Source organism: Anarrhichthys ocellatus, unplaced genomic scaffold, assembly GCF_004355925.1.
Source record: "Anarrhichthys ocellatus isolate YVR2014 unplaced genomic scaffold, GSC_Weel_1.0 scaffold4, whole genome shotgun sequence".
NCBI lineage: Eukaryota > Metazoa > Chordata > Actinopteri > Perciformes > Anarhichadidae > Anarrhichthys > Anarrhichthys ocellatus.
The window spans coordinates 13,483,369-13,509,927 of NW_022280034.1; the positions used below are offsets into that span (position 1 = coordinate 13,483,369).

At 43.5% G+C, this 26,559-nt stretch overlaps 1 protein-coding gene across 13 annotated transcripts in view; it reads right to left on the reverse strand.

Moving 5' to 3' along the window:
* The window catches only part of cacna1g (calcium channel, voltage-dependent, T type, alpha 1G subunit), a 211,380-nt gene that overhangs the window by 48,024 nt on the left and 136,797 nt on the right, over positions 1-26,559 (reverse strand). For 9 of the 13 annotated variants that reach the window (XM_031844097.1, XM_031844096.1, XM_031844092.1 and 6 more), the window contains exons 15-23: positions 23,864-23,929; positions 16,988-17,081; positions 15,434-15,615; positions 14,558-14,890; positions 14,177-14,356; positions 13,733-13,833; positions 8,724-8,841; positions 3,942-4,010; positions 1,947-2,131 (exon numbers count right to left, since the gene is read on the reverse strand). In XM_031844097.1, the coding sequence (XP_031699957.1) occupies positions 1,947-2,131; positions 3,942-4,010; positions 8,724-8,841; positions 13,733-13,833; positions 14,177-14,356; positions 14,558-14,890; positions 15,434-15,615; positions 16,988-17,081; positions 23,864-23,929 (1,328 nt within the window). The remainder of the gene's footprint in view (positions 1-1,946; positions 2,132-3,941; positions 4,011-8,723; positions 8,842-13,732; positions 13,834-14,176; positions 14,357-14,557; positions 14,891-15,433; positions 15,616-16,987; positions 17,082-23,863; positions 23,930-26,559) is intronic. The other 4 variants (XM_031844104.1, XM_031844098.1, XM_031844093.1 and 1 more) reach the window with 3 other exon arrangements.

Genomic DNA, 26,559 nt, shown 5'->3' on the forward strand with positions numbered 1-26,559 from the left:
AACGATGACTTGACTAAACTGGAGTTGCACGTCTCCAACAGATATGGTCATGCCCAGTGTGACCTCAGTGTGTTTAGATCTTCAGATTGCAGTAAAATGGTGTTTTCTGCGACAGGCACTTGTCCCCAAAACACCAGGGAAGTACGCGGGTGAGTTTACGATTCTAAACCCATTGTATAGCCTTACTTTCCACACATTTTCAAATTGGACTTTTTTTTTTGCCAAGTCACCAGCGTATCCAAACCGATCCAACCGTTTTAATAAACAGATTAGGCTTGTGCTTTGAGTTTGGCTGAAGCACTCGTACAGTAGCTCCCCAAAGGAACGTTTAATCGCTGCTTAAAGAGAAACATGGCTTTAATGGAACCCGAGCAATAACTCTACACTGTGTTGACCAGACTGAATTATCTCTAACAGCGTTTTAAGCACCTGCAGTACACAGTTACCAAGACATATAGTACACCCACAGCAGCACATTAATAGTTTAATATACAGCTTTTAATGCCGCGCTCCTCCTTTTGGATTGAAAGTTAATAACTACCTTAAAAGATGATTTTAACGGCATTGCTTTCCGCGGAACTCATCTGCAGCCTCAGCGGAGGACAGAGACCAGCAACCAAGCTCAGCTTACTCCTCTTTCTCTTCCCATCCTCTCCTGTTTCATCCTCGCTCACTCTCTGGCTGTCTTCATACAGTCTTCCTAATCCCATTTCTTTCTGCCATTTTGCATTTTCGTCAAACTGAAGACATCAGTCCCGAGAGAAATGGTTGCTCTTTGCTTTTAAAAAACACCCCCCCCCGCCCCAAACTTTAAATGTGTCCAATTCCCGCTTGTAATTGCTTCATATTTTCTATCTGACCTTAAATCCTCCCTTAATCGACATTAATGCAGCTTCAGCATCGCTGACCTCTGGGGGATTAAATGAGAGGATTCAGCAGCAGTTAGAATCAGGTGCTCTTCTCAAGGGCTCAGTCAGCTAGTTGCACCAGATCTAATTAGAAAGCCACTTGTTTGACAGCATTAACATTACCTTTAACTGCACTAATCAGGCACAACAGTGTTAAACCAAACCGCACTCCGAAGTATGTAGGCGGAAAAGAAAATGATGACGGTATACGGCTGTATTTGGTACAGCCAATCTGATAATCATATTCACTGTTTACATTACGGGGACATGAGGTCTGATGTGTGACATTAAACGTCACAGTGTGAAGATGAAGGAATACGCTTGAAGGCAGGGAGAGCGAAAGAAGACTCGGCAGAAGATTTCACTTTCATGTCAAAGGTGAAAGTTATAGAAGCAAAGAGACAGGAAAGATCAGCCGTGTTTGGTGGGTACATTTGGCAGAGAGAAAATTAGTTGTGTGCTCTTCCGGAGGACTGCGGTGAATATTCAAAGAGAGGGGGGGGGGGGCGGAGAGCTCCCCTTCACCAGATGAGACACCGAGCATGCGGCTGTGTGAGCCAAGTCGAAGCGCACACATGTGATATGTACACAGACACACATTCTCGTTTTCCCTCTGGGCCCACACACACACACACACTCACACACACACACACACTCACATATTTGGAGATGCGAGTACTAACCCAGTCCCCAAATTGGTGATTTCCGCTCAACTGTGCATTACACGCTGATAATAACACACAAATAAATGTACGCTTGACTAAATGCCTACACACACACACACACACACACACACACATCTCCCAAAAGCTCCAAAAGGTTGTACATGTCAGAGCTGAAAGAAAGCTCAGTTCTGCTCCACTTCCATCTTAAAAACGAAACTTCCACATCAGGCACTTTTATCATCCCATGAGTCTGGAAAATGGAGGTATTGAAAAATGTGTGGTCGGTTGGTATTGGCCTTTTAAAAGGTACCTTTTAGTACGTCCAGCTATCGATTTGAACAAGTATTGTGAGGCGTCCCTGGATGCCACTTACCGTAGCGGCCTCAGGGTCCTTAGCAGCCGCAGCAATTTGAGCATGCCCAGGATCTTGGTACCAGAATTGGAGATGAGAGACACCAGGATGTCGATAACGGAGATCATCACCAGCATCCCATCCAGAATGTTCCAGCTGCTCCTCAGGTAGGACTTGTTCCCGAAACACCAGCCCAAAGCCACGATCTGGACACAACATCGGACGTAGAGGCATGGAAACGTGATAAATGAATAAGCAGAGTCACAGCGTGATAACACAAAGGGTAAACTGCTGCAGTACAGCAAAAAGGTCGGGATGTATTTGAAATAAAATATCACCTCCAAATGAAATGCATAAAAAGATACACCAATCAGTAATTCAATATCTATTTTTGTATGCGCGTTTTGCAGATTTGCATGTTATCGAGCCATCTTTGGAGTCAATGCTCGATGTCCTTCGAGCACGGCTTATTGACTTTGCGAAGCGATTGTTTACTTGGAAGCGGAAAAATCGTGAAAAAGCTGCAAGCTTTTCCAAACCACATTTTTAATTCTATAGGTTCCACTCATTATTTATTCTGCCAATGAAGCAATTTGCATTCCAGAAAATAATAGAGACTGGATGACTTTTTTTCTTCTTTTTTTTTCTTCGAGCTGACACATATTAAATCAGGCCACGACAGCTATTTCTGCTTCATGCATTTCTTTAACATCTAATGTAACTGAAGAGAGTGAGAGACCGAGAGAGAAAGAGGGAGATGGATAGAAGATGATTTACATTAGTTGATGCTAATCAATGCATAACATGATTTACTGTATATGAGTGGGAATCATCAAAGAGGCTGATCACTCCTCATGAATAAAAGACGGATCTCTGTGACGGTCCAGACAGCTTCTACAGACGGACTCTTCGCTTTGCTGAATTCACCATTGCAACACAGTGCATTTCATTTGCAATTCATGCATTTGAGGTTATAAGTTCACACTTGGCAAGATATACATTTGTATTATATAAATATATTAGCTCTACATTTAGAACTTGGATTCTCATTTTGCCTTTAGTTGTGTGATTTTCCTTTTTTAATAAAGGCCTACATATTAAATGAGCATTGCTGAAGGGAGCTTAAGACTGCTTCGGTGTAATTGTTGCGCATTTGATAATGAAGAACTCAAAACCAGTCTGAAATACCACGCACATAAAAACCAGGCGCGCATGTGATAAGAGCGCAGAGAGCAGCACCCACGGGTGGAAAGGCATCAAGTGTTATTCTCTTTGGAGACGCCCGTAAGCAATAATTACAGTGCAGGCGTGTTTTTGGATCTCACTTCTCAGAGATGCAAATAGGTGCAAATAGTGCCCTTTTCCCAGGTTATGCGGCCACAAAATAGTCCGTAATACTGCAAATGAATGGGCTTTCACCAGTGGGCCATAGTCTCTAGTCCCCCATCGTCCCCCTCCGCTTCGCTCCTGCCTACGCCTGCACGGACCTCCATTCAGAGCTGCTCCATTTGAATACTGGCGAGACAATCCTCCGCTTAGCGTTATGAAACAGCCCTGAGTGTGTGCGTCTCCACCTCCTCCCTCTTAACTCTGTTATCGTTTGTATTTTCGTGGGGCTTACAGTGCATGCGGGTATCAGGCAGACTCTGTATTTTCTCTGCAGCTTAGTGTCTGCCGCTGGATTTCTCCACCGAAATGTGTACACTGCGAGTGAACGCAGATGTTTTATCTTGTTTCTTCCGAAGCTGGAGACAGACGATGAGCCGTGGTCCCAGAGAATCCTGAGCTGCCAGCTCTTATTTGAGCTGATGTCAACAGTAGGAACAGAAGTCAGTCATGACTTCATGGAAGAGTGCGAAGCAAACATGTACCTTTTAGAATGCTAACTATAGTAGTCACAGGCCAGAGCATACACAGAAGTTACCAACATCTTCCAGATAATTTAGACTGGGATTTGGAAAGATGACAGATGATTTTTACAAACTAATGTGTCAGTGGAAATCCAAAGTGTCTCACCTTTACAGCCATCTCAGCCACAAAGATCGCCGTGAAGATGTAGTTGGACAACTTTAGGAAGATCCGCTCCTGCAGTGAAGAAGGAAGGGAGACCAGGGTGAGTCGAGGTACTTGCAACGAGTTCTAATGTTTTCAAAATGCACATTTTTGTTCCGAGCATGTTTTTCTACCGAGTTTGTTCTTTGTCTGCTTCTAAATTGATCTGAATAATGTATGAGGATAGCTGTTTTCTTCACACACTATCTGAAAACATCTTTGTACAAACATCCCTGTTTCACTCGCTAATGATGGCTGGCAGGCAATTATAAAGTTTACTATATATTAACGCTGCAGGGAGATTTAAACAAGCCATCTAATCACTGGGCCGGAATTCTTAAAAGTTTCCTTTTACCCTTGAAAAAAAAAAAAGAAAACACACTTTTTTTACAATGTGCACATTAATTCAAAATTGCGTAGTGCAAATAAACTTGTTACACAAATTCCCCCGAATCAAATGAATTGCATTGGGAACATTGGCGGAATGCATTGAGAAACATGTTTTCCGATGAAACAAGCGTGTCTTTTGTATTTTCATCAGAGACAAACAATCAATTGAGAAAGCAAGTACCATCAGTTTGTATTGTGAGCGTGGACGCAACTAAATACCATCAGGATTAAGCTATTAGATCTCCGTCTGTACGCACATCACTGCACTGCTTCCCTTTTGCCTGAGGCAGCATGCCTCAGTGGTGTGTGTGTGTGTGTGTGTGTGTGTGTGTGCACGCAGAGGAAGGATGGGATCCTAATTATTGAGCTAAACAAGGACGGAGAAAAAACAAGCAAGCAAGAAAGAATAAGATCCCTTCTCCAACTGCTTGTTTACCCTCCTTCCCCTCTCTGTCTGAGGAGACGCAACCCCATCCTGCCACTGACTGTCTATGAACTGCATGCGTGCGGATGTGTGCGTGTGAGCAGGCGTAGGTGGCTGCCTTTCCCACGGCCTCCGACAACCATCACCCGTGCTCCGAGGAACACAGAAATCACACACACACACACACACACACACACAAACACAGAGATGGCAGTCCCTCTGTGTTTTCTTTTTGTGAAGTCTCTGGGAATGTCAGGGATGACATCACTGGGAATGCTGGCATTGAGAGGGTTTATAAATTCCAGGCTTGACAGCAGCCATTCCTGTCCTCTGTGAACGAGTTGTCATACTTTCATTCATTAGGAACGAACAGGGCATGGGCTGGAGAAGGTAGAGGGTAGGGGGAGGGGTAGAGAGAGGCAGAGGTGAAAATTCATGCGGCATGCCGTTAACGAGACATGGGCTCACCAAGTCAACAGTTCGCCTCAATTTGTTGTCAGTCCAATCACATTCTGGCAGAAGGCTGGGATTTAGGTGTGTGTAGCCTAATTATGCAACCAGTTGAAGCCGACCAACTTTAGCTGTGGCAGCCAGGTTACACAAATATACCTTGCTAGCCAAATTATTGCACGCGAATAGCTGTAGCCATGTTAACGAGCAAGCTTTCAAAATAAGACAATACTAAGTTGAAGTTACCCTTTGCATATGTGTGCTTATATATGGCCAACTGAATTGAAAAAGTGGCTGGAAATTGGAATAAGCCGTTTCAAACTGAGAATTTAGCCATTTTAACAAGCCACCTTGCAAAAATGAACCACAGTATCAATGTTAACGCAACTTATTTTTTTCCATTTAGCTATGGTTCAAATTGAAATGAATAATAATTTTTTCTTCTTTTTTGTACACTAATTCAGAATTGTCTCTAATACGTTTTTAACTTTAGCTCAGGAAAAGTAAACTAACATATTAGCTGCTAGCCGTAGTACAGTATGTTGCTAGCTGTTTCCATTTTTGCCTACAAAAAGGAAGCATGGTATCAACTTTAATTTATCTGTTTACTTAAATGTTGGACAACCTGAAAGAAACTAAATAATAATTTGCTCTCAAGCAGGCTCAAGTAGTAAGCTGAAAAACTGCATGTGAATTGCCATAGTTAGCCATTTTAGCGAACTAGCCAACCAAATTCAAACCTAGAATATACTTAAGTTGAATGTACTTTTTCCATACAGATGCTTTATGGCCAACTTAAATTAACGAAATGATAAATTAAAAAACAGGCTGAAGATTGAAGGATAACCGACAGTAACACCTCCCTCTTGCCTGCCTCTCGTTCCTCATCTCTAATGGTGTTGTTATTCCTGGTTCAACGCCTGGCATCCAGAATGTTTGACCACGACTAGGAACCGCAGGCCATCAGCCTGTGCAGCTCATTCTAGCTCGGCCTGGTTTGAAGTAATGCTCAACAGCAGACTTTGCTTATAGTTGCAAGCCAGTGGAAACAATACCCAATACTTTACACTTCCAGCAGTCATAGGCCTAATCTACAATGCACGCACAAGGCATTGTACACTGGAAAGTACAGTATCTCTCAAACTTTTAAGGAGCTCATTGTGCTGTACAATGACAGCAATAATGCAGTATATCACTGTACAGCAGTGCTTTGTTACATAACAATCTTGTTTAATATTCAATTATGCAACTACAAACGTTTCCTGTATTCCTGAGCAGCAGAAATCAACCCACACCTCCTGGAGAGCTTTCATCATGGTCCAGCGTGTAGCGCTATCCCTCCATCTTAATGTTGTCTGGAACGGATGCAGAAAACTTAAGATCGATTGTGTTTTACACTGCCGATGCTGATAAAGTTCAATTTAGAATTCTAGACGGTGATGTATTGTCCCCTAGCTCAATTATGAATAATATATCATAATAGGTGGTATAATCATCCTCAATCATAGCAACAGGAAGACAGTATCCAGGCAACCTCCGGCACCAAACCAAAACAGCAGTGGACTGCAAGCCAAACACAAAGTGTGTGACATAACTTCCAGGGCGATAAACTAATTATTCAGACTGCATTCCACACTCAAATGCTGTGACTCAAACACGTTATCTCTATAACCAAATTGATGAATATATATGCTGCTTATTTTCAGGCGGCACCATGAGTAATATATAAAGGAGGTACTTCAAAAGAGAAGCAGCGAGACTGATACATTATACATGTCCGGTTGTCATACGCTGACTAAACGGAACCAGAGAGTGGAAATCGATTGGCAATCGGCTTCATTAATGCAAAACAACCCACACAGACAAACAAATGGCATCATGCAATGCTCGCCCGGGCAAATGATATTCTGAAGCGATAAGCATCTCGCCCTCTATTGTTTCGGGCTGCTTGCTGCGTCATGCATTTCAATCTCATTTCAGTTGTGGCCGCAGGGTGCTGACCGGACAGGAAGTTGACAAAATGTAACATGCATGTGAAAATTACGCCCCCCCTGATCTGAATGTTAGCGTGCCTGCTGCGTTGTGTTGCATTTGGGTGTATTGTATTTACATACGAGTGTATGCAAAGGGGAGAGGCTAAACAAAAAAAAATCATCCCATCTATATATGACGCGTGTGTGATCTTTCTGGCCCGATTAGGCAGATTAGACGGGCTGCCCCGTGGGATCGGCCTCCATTTGTTAAACATCTCCTTCCCTGGACATTAGCCACAGCCCTCGGATAATTGAATCAATTACGACGGCACAGTCTCCTCCGTGTTTCAGTCGCAAAACAAGCAGAACGGAGCGCTCCAGCGAGACCCGACTACCCGCAATTAGGCCCATCCATGGAACACATCGCTCAGTGAGGGACAAAAAAAAAGAAAAAGAAAAATCAAACAGTGATAATTATTGTGATTATGCACGGAGCGGCTGGGCTGTGTTCCGCTGCTAGCTGGAAGTGGGAAAGGACACAGTCAGAGTTAGATATGTGTGTGTGTGTGTGTGTGTGTGTGTGTGTGTGTGTGTGTGTGTGTGCGTTGCTGCGAGGCATTCAGCCAGCCCTCCTCTGTTTGAAGGCATGGTGCATTAGCTGAGGGGGTGATAGTGTTGATGATGCATTGCAGCAGATACAGGGGGGTATAGCACACATTACCCACAGCTACTGGCTCACAGTCACACAGGAGTGGCTCCCTGCTCACACAGTGTTCCACTCCTTTTCTCCGCGGAGAGCAAACAACAGTAGTAATTCTGTTTTGGGCGAGTGTGTGTGTGCGTGTGTTTGAATCTATGGTTTCAACTGCCATCAAGGTTGGACTTGCTGACAGCTACTTTCTCCCTTTTCAGTTTGGACTTTTTTGAATTATATATATATATATATATATATATATATATATGAGGGTATGCTTCTTAGCCCGTTTGCCTTTCTTTCAGCGCGTCTTTCCTTTTTCTCCTCTTATTTCTGCGTTTGTCATTGAAGACCGTGAAGGCAACACACTTGAGTTGTATTTCTTCGAAGACTCAAACTTTACAGGGCAAATAGTCATATAGTGTGTAGTTGCGTGTTTGCTCATATATCACAATTTGTTCCAAATGACGTCGCATAAGTGTTTTCTCTTTCTGTTATAATTTGTGCTTTTTAAATTATACAACATGTCCTGGGGTCCTAAAAGCACCTAATTCCTCCTCTGCAGTTTTAGTAGATGGAACTATTTATTGAGTTGATGTTGGTCATGGATCCTAATTGAAAATATCACACACTATCAGGGGAGTGTACATATATTTTTTGGGATGACATTAATTACATAACCGTTAACACTTTGAGAAGAAATAACTTAACCATTTTGCTATGATGGTTGTTTCTAACAGCAGTTTAGTCCCCAGTCGGCGGTCCTTGCATGTTAAAGTCGGTATGATGAGGGTTGAACAAGTTTTGAGACTCACAACAATGGTGATGCGAGGCCTCTCCATGGCGATAGTGATGCAGTTGAGGAAGATGATGAGCAACACAATGTGGTCAAACATCTTGTGGTTGATGATCCTATTGCACACGATCCGAAGCCTGACAAAAGAAAAACACAGAAATGTAAATCTTCAGTGGAAATTGACTTTGCATATAAGTATGTAACTAAAACAAGCGAGTGCACCAACAAGTGTGTTTTTTGATAAAAAGAAAAAATATTTTACTTAATAAGAATATTTAACGAAGTAATTTATTTGGAAAACCACATCAGGCACATATAATTCAAAACGGATTTGTATTTGTCTTAAAACTTTGTCTTTTTTTCCAATGTTGCTGTGGCTAATGGGGACGACAATTTCTATAATTGGTCCTGTATAGAGCGAGAGGCTGCAATATTTGTTTTGTTATGTTTGGGTTTTTTTTTTTGCTCCCGTTTTTCACGAGTTCTCAGACACTGAGAATTATGGAACCTTGGGAAACCAGTCAGTATCCGGTGTGACCACCATTTGCTTCATGCAGTGCGACACATCTCCTTCACATAGAGTTGATCAGGTCGTTGTGTGCCTCCTGGGGAATGTCTTCCCACTCCCCTACGATGGCTGTAAAATCTTAATCTGCAAAGTCGCCTATATACATCTTCCCTGTGAATTGCCATGGTGTATGATTTTAAAGTAGCATGACATGGAAATGATCAAGCAAACAACGAAATGCCTGTCCAGACCGCAGCTCGGCCCAGGTAAGTTCTATAAAACCTGGAATAATATTACATACTGTACATGTACATTGACTGAAACACTGTTCACACTTAGCTATCAATGAAAGACTCTCATTCCATTTAAGAGAGCTTGTCTCACATACAGAAACTGTGTCATGAACATGCGGTTATTCATTATGACTGACTGTCATTACCAGACATGACAAGGTTCCCTGGCTTTCAGCTCACGACAACGGGAAGAAAGAAAGAGGGGAGCGCTCGTTACACATGGCTGTGGAAGGGATTAAACTGTGCATCAAATCCGCTTTGATGGCTCACATCGGCGTACAGCGGGGGGATGATATTGTGGGGCTCAGATCTGGATTTTTTTGGGCTTTATTTGGCCATGCAGACACCATTGTGTCAACACTTGCTGAGTCTGCGCGCGTCTGGCTGTGGTGATCATAATGCATACAGTATACAGACTGGGTGAGCTAATTCATCTTTGATATCTGTCATGTCAGAGCCTTGGTGCTAAAGAATTCATAAGCAGGAGAGAGGGGGGGGGGGGGGGACACTCACACACACTCTGAAAAACACATGCCTCTGATGCCAGCTCCTCCTCCACGGTTTGAAGGCCGGCTGGGAACTTTGAAGCTCAAAAAGGCCCCCAAGACTTAAAAACACACACATCAAAGACCACCAGAAAAAAAGGGAAAATAAAAAACTGTCACTACACGCTCGAGCAAAGAGCAGAAATACCCATTTCTGTTAGATTTAGGATTTAAAGAAGTTAATAAAATCACTTACATCTTGATGCATGGGTGTTTATATGAACATATTCTGTGTTTGCTTTTGCTTTGATGGTATTTACTGACCTTTTTTAGTTTTATGGCATCAATGCCTCAACTGCTTCTAAAGGACAGTTGACATTGACTTTAGGCTACTACAAGGAACTTTCATATTGTGTTGAATTTGGGGGGTCTTTAGAAAACCTCTCCTATCCAACACAGTGGCACCGATGACCAGCATTAGGAATAACTACACAGAAATGGTCAATCTTCATGCTGCAGTCTTGTTTACTTATGTGGCTCATATAGATGCATCAGTATTGCATTGAGACTGTTTCATAACCTGTTAATTGTTCCATGTAGTAACTTTAAATATTGATTTCTGTTCGTTTTATACTTTTGAAATGTCACTAAGCGTGTCCAAATACTACTCTCATAAAATTCTGTACATCTTGACACTTTCCTTTCAATATGTTTGCTGATTTTAACATGCTTAATATTCATCCTCTACATTTTTAAAAACTTATTTTTCGCATCTCTGTGGTGTTTTTGCACTGCACTTCCCAGTCACTTTAGCAGTGTATGGGGTAGTGTGACAAGTTCTTTTGTAGAAGTTCGGGTTTCTGTGGGCGCCCCGGCAGACTGGCCTGACCCCTTTGTGTGGAATGGCAAGAAAAGATAAGAGCCACTCATGCTAATTACCCAGTTCTCCTTCTGCGCATCACTTCCTGTGTGCTGGGTGATTGCTTTCCTCCAAAGAGCTGACAGATGGCGAGAACATTTAATGTGTTCTTCAGCTATCGGCTGAACCACTGTCGTGTTCTATCATTCGGGAACTCCCGAATGGGAATGGGAAGTAGCAGCACAGAAAAGTTTCGACATTTAGAAAACGCCACAGATCATTACTTTTGCAATAAGTTACTGTAACTCCAAATACATCCGCCCTGCTGTGTATTTGTTCTCTTCTTATCTGTATCTTATACTGTGCTGCTCAGATCCCCCCCCCCCCCCCAGGGTATAATGTAGTTCCACATAATATGATTATATACTGTATGCGGGACTGCGTGCACAACCCTCAGTGAGTCCTGAACATCCCCGGCCCCCATGTTGATATTCCACTGTTCCTACACAGCCCCAGTCTTGCAGCGAACACATCTAATCCCAGTGACTGCATCACAGTGCACCTTCATAGCCGGCCCACTCCTCCGCTCACTGAAAACATCCCCCGCGGTAATCATCAGTAGCAGCAGAAACAACAGAGAGCACAAAGGCAGGTTGAGGTGAACTCGGGTCCATGTGAGAGCCGCTGGACTCCGGCCTCCCACCCAGCTGCTGTCTCTTGATGTAATTGTGAGCACAGGTGGGCGTCCGCGGTGGTTCAAGGCCAGAATGGGTGCCACGCAGAGCCTGTGTCCTCTGTGTCACTCTCTGCAACAGCCAAACCTTGCAGCCCGCTGCGATTGAAAGCCAGCGAGAAGCCCGGTCTGAGCCAAGACCCCTCGGTTTTAATAATACTCTGACAGTAGCAGCCTGCAGGGAGCTTTTCCTATTAACCTTTTCCAAATCATGTAATATGGCCGACAGAGAAGAGAACCATCCAGAACTTCTGAAACAGCTCAAATGCAAACTGGAGGCTGTTTCTTTATTGCAAATCAAAGGAAAACCTTTTCATACTGATATTGATGTTGGCTGCCTCCAACTGATTTTACTTTTTAATTTGAACTGAAATTGTCTTAAACTATAAGACATAGACACGTTGTCAACGTCCATAGTATGCTACAGACTAGAGCACCTCGTACAGTGTATATCCTTTGAACAGTGATTTTGATCGTTTTTACAACCTTTTTTTTAACAAATGCACAAAGCAGGTAGTTTCCAGATGAAGAAGTTGGTATGAACTCCTATATATTCCAATGGCTATTTGGCTGATAGGTGGGTATACTGTAAATCGCCAGAAGGGGTGGGTATACCCTGTTTACCTGCGCATACTGAGTGCACATATCCTTAGCTATCGACAGTTAGCATTTTAATTCATCTGCCACTTTAGAACATTCAACATTTGGAAAGACCCATCCTAAAGTGTCTGCTTAGAAAGTTTACAACCTCGTAAGCTAGGCTAACTAGCTTCCACTCGGAAAGTAGTGGCCAGTTAGTCTGGTTTGCGGACTTTGGCACTGATTCTCACTTTTCAGTCATGCGATTCTAACATCTGCTGAGTCATTGGTAGCTTCCCGCATTGTTATGTCAAGCTAGCATATTAGCATACAAGTTAGCATGTTGCTGTTGGAACAGTAAAGAAGTAGTATTTCAGACAATTTTTGGTTCCCACCTCGACAAATGCCTTATTCCCACTGCATGGTACCAGGTACTATACCCACAACTTCCAAGTGAGTTGAGTCAAGTGAAGTCGAGTCATGCCGGTACAATGCAGTGGAAATGAGGCTAAATACTGTCTTGCAATAATCCATTTACAGTACCTACATTGTCAGTAGTAGTCAAAACAAACTACACTATGTAGAGCCACATATACTGTAGAGAAATAAATAAAGCTTACATTTATTCTTTTTTGGTAATTACAATTTTGGCAAAGTTCAAACAAACACTGTGGGTACATACACCGTTAATCAATTCAATTATTCAATTCAATGTATCTTTAATACTTGAATCTGAATAATTTGGAATGGACATTATATGATACTGGTGGTGGATAACATTAAGTTCCTATTCATTATATTTAGTTTGTGTGTGTGTTTGGGCGGGGGGGACTTGTTGTTTGATGTTTAATTAGCATGTTGCGGCGCTGTGGCGGCAGACTGGGGCCAGCGTGTTGCATCGTGTTGCCTTCACAGCCACATCCTCCAAACAGACAGCAGAGACACACGGATCAAAGCCCCAGAAGGGGAGGAGGAGAGAAGGAAGAGGGGGGCGAAGGAGGGTGGGAAGCGATGGATTCAGCACGTGCCAGGGATAACATGCAGCACTCAGTGGGAGAAGCTCCCTTCCTCCCTCTGCTCCTTACTCACCCCTGACATGGCAGAAATGTGCAGAAAAAGAGACTTCTGAATTAAAATTGTGGGAGGGGAAAGCAGCTGGTAGGGGAAGGGAAGAAAACAAATGCTGTGCACACATTGCAGCAAAAAAAAAACAAAACACTCCGTCATTACAGTCAGCATTATGGGATGTCAGTCAAATACAACGTGAAAAATCCTATTCTTGTCAAGACGTTGGATCAGTCTTTTCCTGTACTGTACGGTAACAAAAGTCAATCATTTAAAAAGTGCTGTGGACTCGTTTATTGTTTTACACTTAATTTCATTTAAAAAAACACAACCAAATTTATCTCAACTGCTACAGGAGGATACAGTTCACAAGTGTTTTCGGTTTGGAGTGCTGTGTACCCACAACTTCTGTGAACATGTAAAAATTGCCCATATAGAAGAAAAATAAACTGTGAAAAGAGCAGAGAGGCAGAGTTATGGAGATGAGCGAAAGGTGTGAATACTACCTCGACTCTGGAGGGAAGATGTACAGTGACCAGGTGTCCCTCTGTCGACACCACTCTGGCTGTTTCTTCTCCAGCCAGTGGAACACTCTGGCAAAAGGACTCTGGAGGGAGGCAGGAAGTGCACAGCACATTCATTATTCATGTGCTCACAGTTTCCTGTTTGCGTTTTGGGAGCAACTGTTTCTCTCCACGGATAGGAGCTTTTGAATTTGCTTGTTCTTAGAAACCTGTTTGTTTCATACGTATGAATGAAACAAGGTTTGTCAAACAACATCAATGTACAGTAAACTTGATATATTTGCAGATGATCTTTTAATATATTCAAAGGGTGGGTCCATTATTGTTTTTCTTTTTCTGTAGCTTCCCAGTGGCGTTCCTTTACGTCTCTAACCACAACCTGTACCGTACAAGAACAAGCAAACATGCACACATGCGCGGACTGACCAGGTTGGCCTCCTCCTCAGCATTTTCCTCTTCCGTGTTGTCCTCCAGAGAGACGTGAGTGGGACCCAGGGCTGAGGGAGAGCCCTTCCCATTGCAGCCACTGTGCTCTGGAGGTAGTAAGTGGCCCAGTGACGGGGGTCTGGAGCTGTGCATACTGGCTGAGCGGTACAGGTAGGGCACCTACACAGGGACAGAATGCAGTTACTCATGTCACAAGGATGCTGTAGACTCATTATCTTATACCGTGTGGTGTTGGTCTGAATAACACATCATCATAGAAGAATGCCAATGAGAAGGACTTACAGTTTAAGGAGTTGTGCTCCAGGTCAAATGTCTTACACAGAACTCTAGAGATTAATCAGAGGTAGAAGCAGCATCTACCTGCAGCAGAGCATCAGGGGGCAAATCCATGGAGCTCCGGGTCTCCACCGACTCCATCCTCCGGTGTCGGGGCCCTCTCTGAGACTGGGACATGGAGTCCGTCCTGACCAGCGAGGCGTCGTCTTCCTCCATCAACCCACCGCCTCCTTCTCCCCCACCTTCGTCCGAGCTGGAGCCACCCTCACCGGAGAGGAGAGACCGTCGCTCCCCAGACTGCCGCTTCTGGCGTTTGAGTGACGGGGCACGACCCAGGCTGTTCCAGCTGGACCGGCGGCTGGTCCAGCCGCTGCCAGAGCTCCACGGGGCATTGGGGGAAGAGCTCTGGGCGCTGGTCTGGAGCGGGAAAGATGACCAGGAGGGCAAGAGAGGGACAGAGTGATAATTAGCAGGACAGAGAAAAAGAATTACAAGAGGGGCAGTGTGTAAATGTGTCCATCATGTCTTAGAACTCTGGTGATGTTGCTCTTTCAGGCAAATAAACCAAGCTGAATTGGGTTGACTCAGCTTGACACGAGCTGAATTGAACAGAGATTCATGCTGACAGGCAGACGGGAGCAGACATAGAGATCTGGGCTTATTTTTCTCAGGTCTTTATCCCGATCATCAGTTTGTCAAATAAAGAGTGGCAGTGGCAGCAGTTAGTAGACGGCACGTCACATCAATCATCATCAATCATTATGACTTCAGCAGGACACATACAATGGAAGAGAGACACTCGGAGGAAAGCCAGGTATAGCGGTGGGGGCTGGGGGTAATTCCTGGCACCTTACATGTGTATTGATGGATATGTTAATGTTCATCCTGGAAAAGGATGATTACACTTGAAATCCAAAGAATGCTTTCATTGTATGTGAGAATAACAATGAAGATACAAACCGGTGATTTGTCATAGCAGGCTGGGTCCATGGAGACGTTGCTGCCTCGACGGGACTCGTAGTCCAGGATGGGGTCCCCCCCAACAGGCAACTTGGGTACGGGCATGGGGGTGGCAGCCGTGTGGGTAATCAGAGGTGGAGTCAGACTGGTCTTCAGGTCCACATGACCATTTACAGGCACTACTAGTAAAGGAATAGGGATGAAGAAAGTTGAATTTAGTGGTTTAGGAGGGGGTTAGAGCAATGAGGATGAGGGTTAGAGAGGATTAAAGCAACCCATCCTCACAACCAACTCGTCAAAAATGATACCGGCGCACAGAGACACCCTTTAGCGTCTGTATGAGTTACTACGTAAACCTAAAAACTAAGTACAACCTACGTACGGAAGTTTATTTTGAAAAGACACTGTGCATGTAACAAGCGGAAACTGACACGCCCAAGCATAGAGCTTACCTAGAGCATCATAGTTTGAAGCTTGGTGCCGCTGACCAAGCGTCGGTATTCGAGGAGTTGGATGTGAGAATGTGTTGAGGACCAGGTAAAGAATGGAGAAGAAAAGGAATGAGTCTAGTGCATTTAAGATGGCGATGATGAGAATAAAGCAACAGAGGTGGGAGATATTTGGGAAGGAACAAAGAAAAAGTTCATAAAAAAGCATTATGGAGGAGAAGGAAAGTGCTAACTTGAGGAAAAACAGCAGGAAGAGGTGGCACACAGGGAGGAGCGCCATGGGGGCCCGCCCTCAGTAAAGCAGCACACCGTACTTAAAAATGGATGTCTCGTACTGTTATTGGGCAACATGAATATTTTAACGGGGCATTAATCTTGTGGGATGCATGCGAGAGAATATGATAGTTGGCAGCAACACAAATACGTGACATGCGGCGGGGCAATGCAACTTTAATAACGCTAATTCCTCGGTGTTCCAACCTTTATCCGAGGCCTAGGAGAAGTATATTAGGCTCTTCCAGCTATGTAAGCGGTTTCACGCAGAGCATCTGAAGGGGCCGAAGGGGAGATGATAACATACGTCTAGGAGTTTGCACTCCACACAGCAGTGTTTCCATTGGGCTTTTCAGGCTGCGCGAACAGTAATTAGCGGGAGCGGTTAACTGGCGTATGAGGAATTATGGATGAGGCTGCTGTTCTGGTTTGATGCGGCACAGGCACGTGCCGACTGAGTGTGGTTGGAAAAGCAACGGGGGGGTGGGGGGGGGGACACAGGCTGAGACCAGGAGACCAGAGACGTAGAACAGGTGGGGGATGTTTGCACAGGGTATACTTCAGATTCCTCTGGCCTAACTTGCTGCTGTATCACAAGCGATTACATACATTTTGTAAGAAAGACAACACAGTGTCTAATCAACAGAGCTCAGGGAGGGAATGTGCCAGCAGTTTACTGTGCGAACACAGATGGTACAAGTTATGTCAATAGAGGCTTTTGAAAAACTCCCTGAGGGTTGAGTTCTGTTCTTTTGAATTCCTCTTGCAGCATCATTGACTCGAGCAGCCACGAAATGCGCCGCCTGTATACACACACACGCGTATATTTCACCTGCAGAGGCCGATAAATCCTTCTTGCTGCCGTTGACGTCCTCCATGCTTCGTGTACAGGAATCGATCTCCGAGCCTGATTTAGAGGCATCGCCCTTGACACAAAAAACACACACAAAAAGTCAGAAGAGAGCACCTGCGAAAATATCTGTTTCTTAGGGGAGTTCACAGAAAGCACGTGGGTTGAAGTTGCCTCTAAACACAGATCCCTGCTTGGCTTTAGCTTAAGTCTCGGTGTTGCATCAGTCCCTGCTCGAATCTGGCCCTGGATCAGTCCCTAGAGGCAACCTCCCTCTTGTAGGCAGGGCGAGTGAGGGTGTGGTCTCCTCGATCACAGGTACAGAGAGACGGTGAAAAAAGTTCAACTACGCCAAGTGTTGCCATGCAAAGGACAGTGAGAAGGTTCATGGAGAAACCACACTGAAGTTCAACTGGTAAAATGCAACATGGCACTTTTCAAAGAGAACCTGGCAGGCATATTTTTTTCTTGAACAACACATCGGCCGCATTGGCCATTCTTTTTACTTGCCGTGACCTGTCAACGGCTACAAAAGAGCTTCAGTGTGGTTGCTAGGTCTGCCTCACACTTACACACAAACACACAACACCGATGTTTCTTCACTGTGCCGCGAGGCAGTCCGTAAATCAGAACCGTTTATTCCTCGTTTCGTTCTCTGTCATCGTTCCAGACAACGATGTCAAATGGAGTCTTTCTCACTATCTCGCATTAACATTTGGGTTCATCTCTTTCAGGCTCTGAATTATTCTCCTCTCCCCTTTGCTTCACGCTGACTTCCACTCGCAAAACCTAGCTCTTGCTTGTTTTTGCTGCGCTGTGCCAGAGCCTGCAGACTGCATTAATGTGTTGCGAGGGTGCCAGGTGGATTCTGGATTAATAGAATGCCGACCCCGTGAGTCAGACCTCTGTGGTAGCAAAGTGAATAAACTGTGTGCAGAAAAGGCCTCGGGACCTAATCACTGTGCACCTCCTTTTAAACTAACAAATTACTTTCTTTATACTCCCAATGAGTGTAAGAGAAGGACACAGTGGGTGTGGATATACTGCATGTTGTATTTGTGTACAATCTGCGGCCATCTATAGCTATCTTTGAACTTTTTCCTTCTAGTTAAAGCCACTGTTTGTGTGCCCCAGACTGGTTTCTCCAGTAGAATAGGAGACAAAAAAAAATAGAAGGGCAGTTTCAGTCAATTTTCTGTTACACCGTTCTGTCCTTGCATGAAAGTAGTTTTGCAATTGTTGTTATTATTATTATAACAGGATGTTCTGAATTAACTAAAGAAGTAAGGAATTCAACTTAAGGAGCCTTTTGGATGAATCAAAAGCCAGTTGCCTTTGACTTAGCACTTCCAGATATACCATGATCTGAATCACAGAGAAACTTTTACTATAGTGATTACTACTTGTGTAGTAGGGCTGTACTGAATAGTTGAAAGGTCCAAGCTTCATTTGAGTTCTAAATCAATCTCTTTACTGTGTTAAAATGAAGTCCAAAAGTCTACATTCACTTGAAATTCTTCATTTCCAGAATTCCCAACACGAGTCATATACTTGGCTGGACATAATAGCAATACGGTTAGTTTGGTTTATTTTCTTCTCCTTGTTCTGAGGTGTTTGCTATGTATATCTTACTGAAGATTTGTTTTGCAATGGATACGTACATAAGAGAGCAATTGAAACCAGATTCAAATTTGTAATCTTAAAAATATTTTAAGTTGATTCTGATCGGGAGCAGTATTGACACACATCACTGCTAACTTGACTTAAGCTATATTTTAGAAATGTTTGGCCAATAGATTATACAGCAGGCAAATTCTCACCGGGACATACGGCCCAAAATCACAACAATTTATAACTAAACATAAAAAAAAACTGCGAAAGAACCTCTGCCACAGGACTCATCAACCTAAAGTCAAACAATCAGAAAGGACTGCTGCGATAGGGCAAACCCAGCGGAGCATCGTTGCTAAGCATTGTGGGTGCTTAACCTTATCTCCTCCCCCTCTCTCTCTCTTCTTCAGGTAAAAGGGGAAAGAGAGGAGAGCAGTTGGTCTTGGTTTTGGTTCCTGCTGAGCAGCGGTCAGTTGGGAGCTTGCATCTGCAGTGGGTGACAAAGTGTGTTTGTGTACTCACAGGAAAAGCAACGCTAGGCCCGGGGATTTGAGAGGATCTTGTAGTATAAGCACAAGGACCAGACCTGACGGGCTCAGGTGACGAGCGATGGGACAACCTGACCCTCATCTCCCCTTTCTCAGGCACACACACACACAAAACAGCTGGCTTTCAGGAGGTGACCCAGGTTTTGAAATTATTTCCAGGATCGCCAGTTTACCCACTGAGAACAACAACCATCATCATCATCCATGTGTCCTCCGTGGACTGGCTGCTGTCGTTCTCCATGCTAAGGCCTTTTATTTATTTATATATAGGGGCGCGTCAAATCAAAAGGCAATGTAAAGGTTTGCTGCTTCATATGAGAGTTGCAACAAAATGATGAACAAATATATTGGTAAAAAAGTAAAACAATTCTTATTTAAACAATATCTCATCCTTTTTTCTTTTCAAAGCCCATTTTTGCAGCACAATGATCTGACAATGATTCCGTTTTAATCTGTGGGGTTAGGTGACGCTAGCTTCACTTATTCAATAGAAGTTAATGCAATCAGATGATTCCCTTATACCTGCAGGACAAACACTGCGGAAGATAAACTGAGGCTATTACTTCTCTTGGCTCGATAGCTTGGCTACACTTGGTTAATAATCATTGCTTTCGGGAAATATAAAGTGTGACTCTTCAGGCTGCATGATAAAAAAAGTAACAGTTTATTAACTATTGATCTATGTGCAGCAGTAGTACACTATCTACTAGCAGGAAGACCCAGAAAGAGCAGCTCAAACTGCACATTTCTGACCGATTGTGTCAAAAGATCGAGCTGACCTAAGATCTGCTCTGCACTAATCCGTTGCTTATCAAGAGTGCACTGTGTTATTTCGGAACCCTCAGTCAACTGGCTACAGTGAAACCACATCAGACTGCAAGGGGGAGATTAATCCAGCTCAGACTCAGACAGAATTTCCTTCTCTTTCCCCCAGGTTGCTGTTTCCTCCTTAACATTCTCTGTCTTCTCTATCTTGTCTGTCTGCATCATCTTCTCAGTGTCTTTTGTCTCTTTTGTTCCCTTTCCCTCTCTAGTACATGATGTACCAACTTCTTCAAAGGCAGACATGAATCCTCATCCACGCTGTCAGAAAACAAATCCTTTCTAGAAAAAAGATCCAGCCAGGGTGAAAAAAAAACATACATCAAGTTTTCTCTTATTTTCCAGATTAAGGCATCTCAGGAATTAAATAAGAAGCAATCTTCAGAGAAGCCTTTGCATTTTTTTGGTTTGAATACTTATCTTGGGGACGGAGGAGATGTTAGTCAGATAATGTTTCTCATTGTCCATTTTCAGTACGTTGGTGTTCATGTGAAAGATTGCGGGCCAGGATCAGTGAGCGGAAGGGACTGTTGGAGGTTTCACGGGTGTGAAAGCAAAGGTGGAGATGATTGCTTTGGAGCAGGGGTGGCGAGGGGGATAGGACTCGAGGGAAATCCTTGTCCCGGAATAGCCCGGTAGTTTGGATAGCTTGTTTACACTCCGCCACCCCAATTTGGGCACGGTGGCGGCAGCAGGAGATAGGCCAGACCAGGCCTGCTGCTGATAGCCAGACAATAATAGACACCAGGGCATCTCAATTACACCGCTTTAAAAAGGCTGTTAATGGGAGACGGCGGGTGGATGTTGATAGGAGGAAGAGGGGTAATTGTGTGTGTGTGTGTGTGTGTGTGTGTGTGTGTCTGTCCACCAAAATTGCATCCTACCACAGCTGCATTTGAGACGCATCGGTCCAGAATTGGATAGGATACCTGTGCTGTTGTAGCAAACCTCTAAACTAACACCACCAATGTCCGCCACAACAACACATGTATGGAAGTCCAGGAGTGCTGATATTTAAATGAAATCGTTTAATCAAAGTAGATTTTTCTCACTTGTATGTACATATTAAAATAGTAACATCTCTTATTTCCATCTTTTCAATGGAAATTAAAAATCAAATCTCGCCTGTACTGCAAAAAACTGCCACAGTCATTATTTTTCAAAATATAATAAACCCCACAAACTAGACTTTTAAGAATGTCTTCATTTTGTCTTATTTTTTAATGAAAATGAAATAGATCAAGAGTCTGCAGCCACACTAGCAGGTCTACGAGGCTGTACTCAGCCAAGCTTTGAGCTAATGCTAACGTCAGCATGCTAACACGATCAAGATGGAACCGTCAGATGTTTGCAGTTTACCGTAATCACCATTCGTGACATTGTGTTTTTTTTTTTGTTAATTAGCAATAAAACCAGAATGATAGCAGAGGCAGATCGCCTCATCATTTAAAGTTATTACAATTTTTCCTGAGGGTGACATGAACATGTGTGCCTAATTTTCATCCAACAGTTGGATGGAAATTTGACCACAAGTCCATTTGAGGACACCTCCAAGAGAAACTGGATGAAAAGGAAGTGATTCACCAAAAAGTACGATTCTTCCTCCACGCCGCAACTTAAAAAAAGCAGTTATTGCCAAAATCAAAATGATGATGAAATTAATTTCCAAATTGGAAGATAATGCGCACCATAAACTTCAAAATAAAATGGTAATTAAATTTACGTTCCTTTTTTTATTTGATTGAATGACTTTATTATAATATTGGCAGTCCTGGACATCTGTAGGCGGCTAGTACATACAATGAATGCAAAGTTTTAAAAGGCAATGTAGGTAAATCAAACTATAACAACAGGTATAACCAGCCAGCAGACTCCACTCAAATCCTCATTATAAAGCATTAAAAGTCTCCAGTGGGCTGCTGCGTTTTAACAATTTGGAACATTTGCCCATTTGAAAGCTCGGGGATCAACTCTGGATAGCAATCGACAGTGTAAAATTAGAGGGCACGAGGACGAGACTTACAACCATCTGTTTTTCAAAGGCCCCGTTTCCCAGAGTGTTCTAACCTTGCCTTAAGAGCCTGGGTAATGCAAACAGAGTTGATCTCCCCCCCTCTCTTTATTAGCTCTCATCCTCTAGTCCGGCTGGATTTATCTGGCTGTGCCGGTGCCTCCCAAACACAAAAAAACCCCAGCACTCAATCCCCCACTTTCTCTCTCATTCGCTTCATCTCTATCCTCCAGCCAGATAAAACAAAGACTGAGAGAGAGAGACATTTTTTTAACAGCACCGGTATAGCGATCTTACCCCCGAGGCTAGAATTCGGAAAAAAAGAGAAGGGTGGAGGGCTGGTGGGAGGTGAGTGTTCAATCTGAGCTTTGACGCGGAGTCTGCTTTTTTAAAAAAAGAACATGAAGAGGAAGACACACACGATAAAAGTGACGCAAGTCTTGAAGCACTTTCTCTTCTGAACAGTCACTCGCTGCCCCGGTTGGTTTCAGCAGCAAGGGCATCATGCAGAAGGCGGGTTAGAGGACCTTTTGATGATGTGACATGTTCTCTGGCAGCCATGTTGGAGGTCCTCTGCTTTTTGTCAACATAGGTGATTCTACAGCTCTATTATGGTCACTCAACTTTCAAAAACACCCTACATGCATTTCCATTTAGCCCAATTGGTGTTGAGCGATTCACTAGAGGTTTTAAGATTTGAATTGTCGAGGCTTGTACCATCACCACACGACAGAAAAAAATACTTTTTGCCATTGTGTTGATGGATTGGTTGTGTCTGGTTACGGACATCAGTTTTAACAATTTCAACTTGGTTTCTGCAAAATCATGTTTTTTTTTTGCCACCAGTTCGGAGAGACTAAATGGTTCTCTACCCATAAGCCCCAGCGGGATACGAAGCCAGTGGTTGTCGTAACTGGGAACAGAGCGCCGCAATCTGTTCAGAGTTAACCCAGACCATGTGTTGGGCAAGTTTCTCAGGAAGTGAAAGTTATTTAAAATACATGATGCCATGTAATAACATTTCTTGAATTATTACATGGCATCAAAAGTAGTTAGTTAAGTTACCTGTATACAGTATTATCATATTACTTTCGCTAGCCAACAACTGTTTTGGAAGTTGTGATTTGTTACACCACTCATTGCTGGGGACTCCTTACTGCCCAACACTGACCCAGACTAAAGAAAGCTGATTGATTTGAACTACAAGGAGTAATATTTAGCTTCTGATTGCTTTGTTTTAAGCTTTGTGATTGGATATTCACCATAATGCTCATTTCAACGTACAAAGGCTTGTACCTTTGTCTTCTTTTGTTTTTTTTAATCAAAGAACTAGATTTTCTAACACAGTTGCTCATCTTTTGGAAGATCTCCAATTGCAAGCCATCTGATGTCTGAGCTGAAAAAAATGAACTGGCCATTCACTTCCAACATTCGGTACTCTATTGAATTGGTTTGGCAGCAAAACATTCAGCGGTGGAAAAAAACCCTGAAAACCTCTGTGAATAAAACGATGTGCATATCACTAAAGGCAAAGTAGAAAATACAGCAGCTTTTCTTTTGTAATTTGGGCAGAGTGGCCCCTTTTTGAGACACTAGCAGCTAGCATGAGCTTGGAGTTTGATAAATGGTCTATAGGGTTTGTTAATCAGCCAAAAGCAAGGCCCACACAGGACCTGCCCACACTTTGAGTTATTCTGCTACTATTGTGTACTCAACAATTTATGACAAGAATGCAACCTCCAGCTGTGGCTGCTGAGAGACCTGACACATGACTGCAAAGCCTCTGTAAGGAAGGGTGAGGAGAAACGGGTGGAGAGGGAGGGCAGAGGGGAGGGCGGGAAGGCAGAGCTGCAGTGCTTTACATACCCCTGAGTCTACAGGCAGCTGAATAAGGCTCGGCTGGACATGCAAGTCGTCCCGCTTGCACACTTCCTATAGTGGGAGTGATCATTGCAGCCGGACAGGAGAGGGAGGCGACACGGAGGAAAAGAGGCACAGAGGATGAGAGGCGGAAACCACAGCAGTAGACAAGAGCAGAAGGAGAGAGTTAAAGGACATTCAGCCTGTTGGTAACATTTTCGACTTCACCGTGCAACATGTCAGAGCAACCGTCCTGAATCACAGAGTGCAGTCATTTCAGCGTATTTCAGCGAGTTGAATATACAGGTTGAAAGCAGGAGAAAAGTCAAGACAGCGGAGTCCAGAGGTGAAGAGCACGGCCACATTTTCACCTCCGCTCAGGGCACAATGTGCTCGGCCCCCGGATGCATTCCTGTGCAGCTCACCCGACAAGTAAATGTGAATCGTGCATGTTCACATGTGTGTGTGTGTGTGTGAAATGTATGTTTATTGTCAGGCTGAGAGGTGCAATAAAAAAAGAAAAGAAGAGCAGCTCCTGTCTCTTTGTTGTTAATAGATAAACACTGCACTCTCTGCGGCGGATATTGGATTCAGTCACATTGACACACAGTCACAACCTGAACAGAGAGACACAGTGAGAGGAAGACATAGATAACAGGAAGTATGGAGGAGATGAAGAGGATGGAGGAAGGAGTTAAATCAAGAAAATAAAAGCAGGCAAAAGATGATTGAAGAAAAAAAAAAAAAACACCTTCCATCACATGATTTCCCTTCTGTCTTTACGTCCAAAGCAATATGGGCATATTGGAAGCGATACATTTCTGTGCGTCTTGGCTATACAGCCGTACATCTCTCCTGGCTTGGTTCACATCATTCAAACCGCCCGTTACCTAGCAACCCTGACGCAGGGAAAGTTTGACTAAAAATAAACTTAGTGTTTGTAAAAAAAAGAAGAAACAAAGGACGCTAAGTTGAAAAAGGAGAGGGAGAATTAAACCGACAGCTCTGGGATGATACAGAAGAGCAGAGGGGAAGAACAATAGACCTTAGGGGGTTTCATTTGGTCTTATTTGTATGAGAATCTGTATTCTCATACAGCTGTGATTCTCATGTGTTTGAAGATTTCACAGGCAGGTAGCAGGGAGAGGATCGTTTGAGTTTTTTTTGCTCAAAAACTAAACTAAACAAAAAAGCAGCTGCCTGCTGCAGCTGGAAATGAGACAATGAGATAGATATATGAGGGCGGACCAAAAGAGCAAAGCTGCAGGCCGGAAAGCCAAAACAACGAGCTGAAAGACGCAAAAAAAACTAGTTAGTGAACCTAGCTTCTTAGCGTTAGCATTGTTTGCCACAAGTCAAATGTAGTCCATTTTAACCCCAGTGTTTAAAACATGAATTGAATCAGGACTCTGTGTAATGTAGGGAATAATGTAGAGAGAATGCGTTAAGCAACAGCTAACAACGTCTGTCCTCAAGTAGGCCGTTGGAATTTGAGTGATATACGACAGCAGCAAAGTCCCGCCCCTTCCAGTTGACCACCTTGGGAACTTATTTTGGAAAAGAAATGTACGGTAGTCAACGGCGAGAGACAAAATGTTTTTTGGATCCCGTTTGAATTGTGTTGATTCTGTCATCACCAAAAGTTACGTTAAGTGACGTCATAACTTTCTCTCTCGTTGAAGCTAGGACTGTGTGTTTCGTACTGGGATGTACTCACACGAGCAAACTGACGAACTCTCCTCTCGCATAGCTGCAGCTTTCAACATGGCCAGACTTTGTGAATTTAACGTAATTTAATACTTTTTTCCTCGTTCTGCAAGAACAATGTGAAATGTGCCAAGTTAATGGCCGTGTTGGTGTTGGTGGTATACTGGGCAAGGCGAGAGTTCACTGAGCGGTTTCACACAAAACCAAATGATATTTTCACAAACCTACGACAAACTTGGACTTTTTCGACTTGCAAAGTAATCTTTTGAGTTGACAAACATCATGTGTTTGGCAACAATTCAAACGGGAACAAAAACGTATTTCTTTCTCGCCGTTATCTACCACAAGTACTTTTTTCTGAAATAAGGTCCCATGAAGAAGAAATACCTCACCTCTCTCTTATGAATTATCTTTTGTTCCTGCCCACACAGGTATTGCACCAATCAAATTACAGTGCTAGTTGAAAATCTAAATTTTTCTTTTTGCTTATTACAATTTTCACATAATAGGAATACATGTCACAAACCAAGCAAGACCTAATTTTGGTGTCAGTTGGACTTTAAAAAGTCACCAGAAACGCATTAATTCCAGTCTTGGCCGCCATGTAAAGCCTTCATCCTAAGCAGCTTTGGTCATTGTCTCCCACCTCCCATGTGGCTCCATTCACCACAGCAATGCACTTGATAGTTGTACGGCAGATGAGCACAATAGGAGGAGAAGCCCATTCAAATGAATCCATATTTTATGAGGCTGTGAAGCTCTCTCCCTGCCACCCGCCGTCTATTCTCTCTATCCTCTCGCCCCAAGAGCCAAAGAGCGTCGGAGATCAAAGCATAGGCGCTGTCACCCCTTAAAGAAAGAGAAAGAGAGGGGGAGACAAGTAGACAGCTAGAGACAGGCTGAATACTCGTGTGATTTACTCTCTCCATCTCGTCTCAGTAAAGCTGAAAAGTAAGGAGTGGTCGCTCAATGAGTTTCAGCTTCTTTGCTCGCCG